At 42.8% G+C, this 8,813-nt stretch overlaps 1 protein-coding gene across 2 annotated transcripts in view; it reads right to left on the minus strand.

The window, feature by feature from the left end:
• Tmem144 (transmembrane protein 144) overlaps window positions 1–8,813 on the minus strand; it is a 77,794-nt gene that overhangs the window by 28,613 nt on the left and 40,368 nt on the right. The window contains exons 2-3 of one of the 2 annotated variants that reach the window (XM_029537998.1): window positions 3,358–3,495; window positions 703–871 (exon numbers count right to left, since the gene is read on the minus strand). In XM_029537998.1, the coding sequence (XP_029393858.1) occupies window positions 703–811 (109 nt within the window). In that variant the 5' untranslated portion in view covers window positions 812–871; window positions 3,358–3,495. Of the gene's footprint in view, window positions 1–702; window positions 872–2,987; window positions 3,204–3,357; window positions 3,496–8,813 lie in introns of those variants that run through there. The other variant, XM_029537999.1, reaches the window with a different exon arrangement.

The following is an 8,813-nucleotide window of genomic DNA, read 5'->3' on the forward strand; positions in this document are numbered from 1 at the left end:
AAATTTTGCAAGACCAAGGGGCCTCTCTTCCCAATGATGGCTGATTAGGCCATCTTCTGCTACATATGCAGCTAGAGACATGAGCTCTGGGGGTACTGGTTAGTTCATATTGTTGTTCCACCTATAGGGTTGCAGACCCCTTCAGCCCCTTGGGTAATTTCTCTAGCTCCCTCACTGGGGGCCTATGTTCCATCCAATAGCTGACTGTAAGCATCCACTTCTGTGTTTGCCAGGCACTGGCATAGCCTCACATGAGACAGCTATATTGAGGCCTTTCAGCAAAATCTTGCTGGCTTATGTAATAGTGTCTGCTTTTGGTGGCTGATTATGGGATGGACCCCCGGGTGGGGCAGTTTCTGGATGGTCCATNCTTTCATCTCAGCTCCAAACTTTGTAACTCCTTCCATGAGTGTTTTGTTCCCAATTCTAACCTATTTTATAAACACAGCTGACACAGTCAAGAAGCTTTTCCAGTGGTACCCACCATGGCTTTGCTACAAAGCACCATCTTGTCCTGACTCACCCTCAGTGTGCCACAAGGGGCACTGTGAGACGATTTATGTGCGTTCTAGTCACTAGGCACTATGAACAATAAAATGTATTTTTTTTTTAGCTGTTATTTTAAAAAGATAAAACAAAAACAAAGCAAATAACCAAGACACTTAAAAGCAAGTTTAGGTTAATAATAAAAAAACCAATTACCATCACCAGTGTCATATTTTTTAAGTGGTACAAAGTTGGAGCCAAACAGGAGGATTGCCGCAGCAGAGGAGAGGTAGCCGGTGGTGAGGTCTGTTGCATTACTGCTCATGGTTGCAGGATAGCAGACAGCAGCCCGTCTCACTTTCAATCTGTGTTTTTACAGGAGATTCTGAAATTCAAAAAATAAAAGAAGGTGAGACTCTGTGAACCTGTGAACCCACTGAGATCTGGACATGAAGTCTCCTCTTTGCAGTTAGGTCGTTATGCAAATATTTATCGTTTGTAGATGATGTACGTGCATTTGCCCTATTCTTCATCTGTACTATCAATCCTTTTTTTTAAATCACTACTTATAATAAGATAAACCATTTTTTTCCCTTCAGAGTTTGAAAATCTAACTTTTCACAGGATCTGGATCCAGTTTTTATTTTCTATACGACAAGGGTAGCTCCCCTGTAAAGCAGTCCTGCACAATGGACAGGTTTCTGAACTCTGTTGTGTCAATCAAATTCAAGCTTGCCTGAGAAGACTTTCAGAACTAGTAAGTGTTTTATAAATGAGTTTTGCTGTATTTCAGACATGAGCGTAAAGGTGCACTCAGGTTGCATGGCCATTACAGATTCAGAATCTTTTCTGTCCATTAGTAGTTCATAGCTCAAGAGTCTTTCCTAAGGTACAGATCAGTGATAGAGCATGTGCTTAATATGACTGGACCTTGGGTTCATTCCCCAGCACAGGGCACATACATGATGTTCATGCTGATGCATGCATGAATAAATATCTATGCCATCATTTTTTGAATAATGAAGATAGAAGAAGATCTTGTGAAATCCAACATCATCAGCAGTGTGGTTCAGCTTACAGAAGAGTGCAAAGCAGTCAGTTAGACATTCCTGCTGTGCAATCTGGGAGCACCAAGTCACACAAAGTAACTAACCTTTCAATACAATTACTCAGGTCAAGACAAAGAAAAAAAAATCAGGTCTTCAGCTAAATTATATTTTAAGTACTCAGTTGCCGAAGGTGTCCAGCAGCCGCGATTCTGATAACTGCAAGTTTAGAATTTTCTGTCACTGTAAAAAGTTCTATCAGATATCACTGCTACAAAAAAGTTCTGGCTCTCTCAGTGAAGAAAAGAGGGATGTGGTATCAGGAAAGACCCTTGGCACATACCAACAGCCCCAGCACCTGGGAACCTGCGTAAAGACTTCTCTTTGTTCACTAAATAAATAGGACAGATAAATCTCAGCGTTGTTAAATACGAGGCAGGAGATTCCATCTAGAACTAATAAATAAATAAGCAAATAACCAACGGGACTTTTAAATATGAGGCAGGAGAGCTATTTGGAAAGCTGTCCTGGGACTTAAAATACAGGTTTACTAGCTAAGAAATCATTTTTTTTTCCATTTTAATTAAAACAAGCAAGGCAAGTGCATGGCTAAGGGGACAGTGCCTAACCATTTAATGAGGTAGATTATTTTACAGGAAAGAAGGCTCCACTAAGGGGTATTGATGGGCAGCCACAGGCTTCAGCCTGAATTGAATGAATAATTAGTAGTGCTAATTAGAGCGCATGACCTCATTTGACTGCTGAATCAACTCCAGTCAGTTATTGCCTTAGATAAACGATGTTCGTTTACTGCACACGGCTCCAGCGCACTTCCAAAAGCGCATGATCTAATTCCCTGTGAACCAATAATCCCAGGCTGCCACAAGGAAGAGTCCATCTCGCTCTAAATCAGTGACATTTCTGTGGTAAAGAGAAGCACCATTACTTTACCAGACATGTATCCCCAATTCCCTTTTAGCAAAAACCTATCCCAAGTTATTCCTTTAAAAATCCTATTTTCAGCCTTGGTTGGTAGGAAGCTAACTTCCGGCACTCAGAAGGCAGAAGCAGGAAGATCTTTGAGATCATCGCCTGCCTGGTTTACATAGCTAGTTCCAGGCCATCCAGTACACTAGTGATACTCTGTCTTTAAAAAAGCAAGCAAGCAAACAAAATCCATTATTGTTATTATTATTATTATATTTCTTAATAGTCCAGCATGCACGGCAAACTCTCTGCTCAGCTATACCCGAACCCCTTTTTTAACTTTGTTTGATTTGAGACAGTCCTGTAAAGCTTTTCTAGGCAGACTTCAAACTCACTCCAGAGATCAGTCAAACTTTAAACTTGTGCTAGATCCCCCACATTCACTTAAAATTTTTTCAAGTTTTAGACAATAGAACCATAAATATCACGTGGGTCAGGTACCACATGACCTGCCCAATACACGTTTACCTTAGCCAGGCAGCAGCTATCGAAATAGTTCACATTTCTCCAAGGCAAAAGCTTTCAACATTCTGTGGAAAGTCTCAAGTCCAAGTATTCTAAGGTTTACGTGTTAAGTATCCACTTAAAATTTTATTAAGCTACATTCATTCTTTCTAAAAAATTTACTACTTTCGTTTCATTACTGGTATATCTGCTTTTTCTCCCTTCTACTTTAAAGTTTTAAGCAGCTCCTCCCCTCCGTTTAAGATAGTGCCGGCGCTCGATCAGTACCGCCTGCTCTAGTTTAAAGATTTCATTTCTGGGTTCCTTTAATTTCCTCCAATCTGCGTGCAGCTTCGCCCGTCTCTGGGCTGACGTCACGAGTGCTGGCACTTACTTGCTCTACGAGTTTTCCCCGAGTTGCTGCCGGCTGCAGGGCGCCTCTCAGACCCAGGGCCACCTTAGACTCAGGCGACCTGGTGGGTTCTCACTGCGCTGGCTCTTCCTTGGACGCGTGCGGACTTCCTGCCGGCATCTGGAAAGGAGACCGGAGTCCCTCCCAGTCGGAGGCTCGGGACACCCTCCCAGTGGAGGGCTGGAGCTCAGTCAGGTGACTAAGGAGTCGTCTGGCCCTCTGTCAATCAGCAAGTTAAACAGAGAGGGTCCCCCCACCCCCCTTAAAGAAGAGCTCATTCAGGGAGTAGCAAGTCACCTCCTAACCTCCACACCTTTAATTGTGCTGTTTGTGGATGAGACAAAGCAGGAGCTACCTCTGTTAAAAACAAAAACAAACAAACCAAATCACTCCACCCCGTTTTGCCTTTATTGCTAGGCGTTTGCTCTCCTAATTTGCACTCCCAACTCTCGGTTTCCCTTTTTAAAGTTGAGACAGCTTATTCCAAGGTTGCTTAGACTGGCTTAACACTCACTCCACAGCCCAAGTAGGCTTTGTGATCCTCCTGCCTCAGTCTCCCATGTAGCCGGAATCGTGGGCTTAGACAAATGTAAGCAATTAATGGACTAATATGTGTATGCTACTGTAATGTGAACTAAATGCCTGTAAGACATTTACATTGCCTTTGTGGCTTGCTGGCACATTTCAGTGGATAAGGGAGGTAGGTGGCTTTATACAAATCCACACTCTGGAGTCGCTGAAAATAAAGCTTGGCCCGGGAGGTAATTTCTTTGAAAACAGCTTTCCTGTGAACCCAGGCTGTGGATCACATTCCAGAGCAGAAGCTGTGTCCCACACCACCTAAAGAGCTGTAAGAATCAAGGGCAGTGGGCTAGAGTGCAGGCTTCAGACGTCTGATTGAGATTCAGAGAAAAAAGCAACCACTAGTGTACGATGTAGACTTGCCTGCCTCTTCTGTAGCTGAAAAGCACGTGTGTGTGTGTGTGTGTGTGTGTGTGTGTCTGAGTGTCTGTGTGTGTGCGTGTGTGTGTATGTGCACGTATTTCTGTGCATGTGTGTGTGCACGTATTTCTGTGCATGTGTGTGTATGTGTGTCTGAGTGTCTGTGTGTGTATGTGTGTGCGTGTGTGTGTATGTGCACGTGTTTCTGTGTGTGTGTATGTCTGTGTCTGAGTGTCTGTGTGTGTATGTGCGCGTGTGTGTGTGTGTGTGCACGTGTTTCTGTGTGTGTGTGTGTGTGTGTGTGTGTGTGACAGGCCTCTCCTAGACAGCAATGCTGTCTCTCTAGACCGGATACGAGCGTAGCAGAAGACCCAGACGCGGACTTCCAGAAGAGGAAGTGCTAGGCCCTGGCCTAGTCTGAGTTTGAGGCAGGCAGGCCTCCTGGATTAAGCTGACACCATTCACTATCTGGTCACATGAGATTCACAAGAAGAGAAGAAAAGTGGAGACGTTAGAAGATAAGGTTTCTTGAAAGGAAGCCTTGCTTTGAACTCTACATCCATCAGAGAACTGCACTGGGAGGCAGAGAATCATGAAGAACGGAAGAAGATAATTTTCTTAAGGGAAATGGTTAATTTAGCGATTGAAAAAACATCGAGAAACAACTTCTTATGTGCACACATACTTAAACAGGAAGATATTTGCTTATTGAGTTTAATTTTATACACTTTGCAATTAATTTTTTAATTTTTTCCACATTAAATTAAGGGTTTTTTTTTTTTTTTNTCAAGACAGGGTTTNTNTATATAGCCCTGACTGTCCTGGAACTCACTTTGTAGACCAGGCTGGCCTTGAACTCAGAAATCCGCCTGCCTCTGCCTCCCGAGTGCTGGGATTAAAGGCGTGCGCCACCAAGTGGGTAAGAGCACGTGACTGTTCTTCCGAAGGTTCGGAGTTCAAATCCCAGCAACCACATGGTGGCTCATAACTATTCGTAACAAGATCTGACGCCCTCTTCTGGAGTGTCTGAAGATAGCTACTTACATATAATAAATAAATAAACCTTTAAAAAAATTAAGGGGTTTTAGCAGCAACTATAATGTATATGCAGAGGACCTAGCGCAGACCCACGCACGCTTCAGTCTAAGTGAGCCTCTATGAGCCCTGCTTAGTTGATTCTGAGGGCCGTGTTCTTGTGTTCCTCTGGCTCCCACAAGTCCCTGCCCCTTCCACGGGGTCTCCTGAGCCCAAGGGGAGGGACCCAGTGGAGATCTCTAATTTGGGCTCTATGAAACTAATGTTTGGCTGTGGGTCTATGCATCTGTTCCTCTCACTGCCAGAGGAAGCCCGACTGAGTACTTCAAATTAAGATAGGTTTGCAAACTCTTTAGACGTCATCTATTGTTTCTCGTTGCTACAGTCTTTGCTTTATTACACTTGTCTGGAGCAGAATCTACACGGTTTCCAAGTTAAGCCTACAGAAGTAAACAGACCCAGGCTCTTTTCCAAAGATACAGAACATCAACAGAATCTAAGATATCTTCACTTTATGACCAAAGAGACTCCGTGGCCACATCCTTCACTATTGTTTTAAACTGATATGAAAAACTGAGACTCCCTCTGTTGAGAATTCCCTAAAATGTAAAATTATGTTGGAGTCTGTTTCGGGCCTGAGAGCTCTTCCCATGGACATTTCTATCAAGTGCTTTGCACATCATACTAAACAAAGAGCCCAAGCGTGCAAGACTCTGATACAGACTTTTCAAGAGATTGCACCTTTTGCACTAAGAACCAACCATAAATGTCTATAATGTAAGATCTAGATCCTAACTTTAGCTTCGTCTGTTAGCAGTATTTCTGTAGGAAAGTCACTTTTAGTGTTTTTTTTTTTTAAATTTTTTACTTAGCATACAAAATAATGGATTTTTAGTTATGACATTTCATCCATTGACACCATTGTATCATAATTATATTCACTCTCCCACTCTTCTTTACTGTCCATCTGATGAGACCAGGAGACAGGAATTGGCTGAACAGTTTTATAGGCAGTTCCAGGAAAGTCCTTGGCTCTCTGGCAGGGAATGTCTAAAGGGAATTAACTCCTTGTGAACCAGCACCCAGCCCTGGAGCTCTACCTGGGGGTGGGACTGAAAGTCCAGTCCAGGCATTTATCCCCTCTGGTGAAGCTTTAGAATTGGATATCTAGATTTTCACAGTAAAAATGCTTTATATATTTAGGGCTCAACTTTATCCTGTAGCCTAAATGACTTTAGAGTAACCTCTTCAGAGGGGGAAATGCTACAGAAGTCTGTATTGGTGTTCCGATGAAGTCTCCTTAAGAGAAATATGTTTTAATGGCCTAGAGGAGACCTAACATTCCAAGCTACCCAAAACATGAGAGTTAATGCAGCCAGGCTGCTCAGTCTGCAGGCTTACTGACCATACCTGGAAGTTGACTTACCCGAAGGGATGGTAAAGAGGTGGGAAGAATAATTATCTCTTTACTGCGATAGCATGCCGTCCTCATACTTCCGGTGAGGTTTTCATAGAGGGATCTGCTACCTGATTTCAGAAAGGTGTAACTTTTCCTTTTTATTCTTTTCTGCTCTTTCTTTAGGATATTGGACGGAGCATACGTATACCTGTCCCCTCTATTTCTCAGAAGCCACCACCCCTGATCATCCACCACGTGGCTGCCTTCAAATGTCTCGATTTCCTCCTCTCCATTTTCTTCCTCTGTGTAACTGTTGACTATTGACACCTGCTTGTCCTAGGCTTTTTCCTTTCAAGTTCTTTTTTTTTTTTCAGAAGTGTTCTTCTGAGTCAATTATTAAATTATTTTATTAATAAGCCCAAGAACTTAAAAAGATGAGCCACAAATTCCTGGGTGACATGTGGTATGGCTGGTGAGACACTTTAGAATTTCCATGTAGACCTTCAAGCCACCTTACTGGTCTTCTCCCAGGTAGTTCTCTCTTTCCTCTCTCTCTCTCTCTCTCTCTCTCTCTCTCTCTCTCTCTCTCTCTTCCTCTCTCCCCCTCCCTCCATCATAGGCACACATGCTTAACTACAGACTCTGCATATGAGAGAAGACTCTTGATATTTTGTTTCCGCTTGTTACCTTTTTTGCCCTCCCATCCTCCCATCCTCCCATCCTCCCATCCTCTTAAGCCTCTTCCTCCTCCCTGATAATTCCCCTTTTACATGTACATTCACGTTTAAATCAGGATCTGCATATCAGGGAAAACAGGCTATTTGTCTTTCTGAGTCGGATGATATCATTTTACATTATGATCTCCACTCCACCCATTTCCTTGCAAGTAAAGTTAGAAAAGTCATTTACTCTTAGACATCAGCTTTTCTTCATCTTTTCACGTGGTCCAAGTTACAAACTGCATAAAACACTAAGATTTGTAGTTTCTGGTTTTCCTCTCGCCCTCGAAGGGCTCGGAAGTCTTCCTGTAGATTATGACAAGAAAAGTGTGGAGCAAACTGAGAAACCAACGATCTTCTCCAGAGAATCGAGATCACAGCTTGGACTGTCCTGGGACAGCGGAGGAGCTCGGTGAATGAATCATAGAATCACCTCTTTCCAGAGGAGCAAGAGCCCACAGAGGCAGTGCCAGGCTGGGGGGCGCTTGAAGAGTCATCAACAAATGGGTACAAGGGTACAGAGGCTAGAGTTGGGAACTCTGGGTGCATGGAGTAGTCCTGAGGAAGCACCCATAGGTCAGTCAGCATTGCTTTTATGAGCCTCACTGTGCTTTCAAGCTGATGATTGGAGAATTTTTTTTTTTTTTTTTTTTAAAGAAGACTAAGACAAACGAAACCCTTAAAAATTGCAGTAGAACAGGCTGGACGAAATAAAATTCTACAGAGAGAGGAAATATGATATAAATCAGAAACTCAGACTCCCATGAAGGGTATCCTTTAGGAAGGATATAAAGGTGAAACTACATCTTTTACTTTAAAGATGATTGTAATTTATAAACAATAAACTCTAAGGGACAGGAGGGAGCGCAGGAAACTGTCTACAGGGCAGAACCTGACCTTGTCTGGGAAGCAAAATAGTTTGCTTATTTTTATTTGTTTCCAATGCTGGATTCAACTCATGATTTCAGACAAATGCTCTATCATGAGCTGCATCCGTTCCTAAGGTCTTACCAGATAGTACAGGCTGGTATCAACCCCCTAATCACTCTGTTGCACTTTCCCAAGTGCCAGAATAGCAGGTATGTGTGGCAACACAGGGCACTGTGCTATAGCAGAAAACACTGTGGATTCCATCAGATTATGTAGTCACTGTGTTATTTGATAATGGACTTAGATTAGTGGATAATGTCTGTTGTGAGATTAGAAAAAAATATGATTAGAGCAAACCCAAGGAGTTTTTTTTTTTTGAAAGATGTATATTGATAGAGTAAGAAAAAGAGGGCTGGTGAGATGGCTCAGCGGGTAAGAGCACCCGACTGCTCTTCTGAAGGTCCTGAGTTCAA

This window comes from Mus pahari, chromosome 4 (assembly GCF_900095145.1).
Source record: "Mus pahari chromosome 4, PAHARI_EIJ_v1.1, whole genome shotgun sequence".
Taxonomy (NCBI): Eukaryota; Metazoa; Chordata; class Mammalia; order Rodentia; family Muridae; genus Mus; species Mus pahari.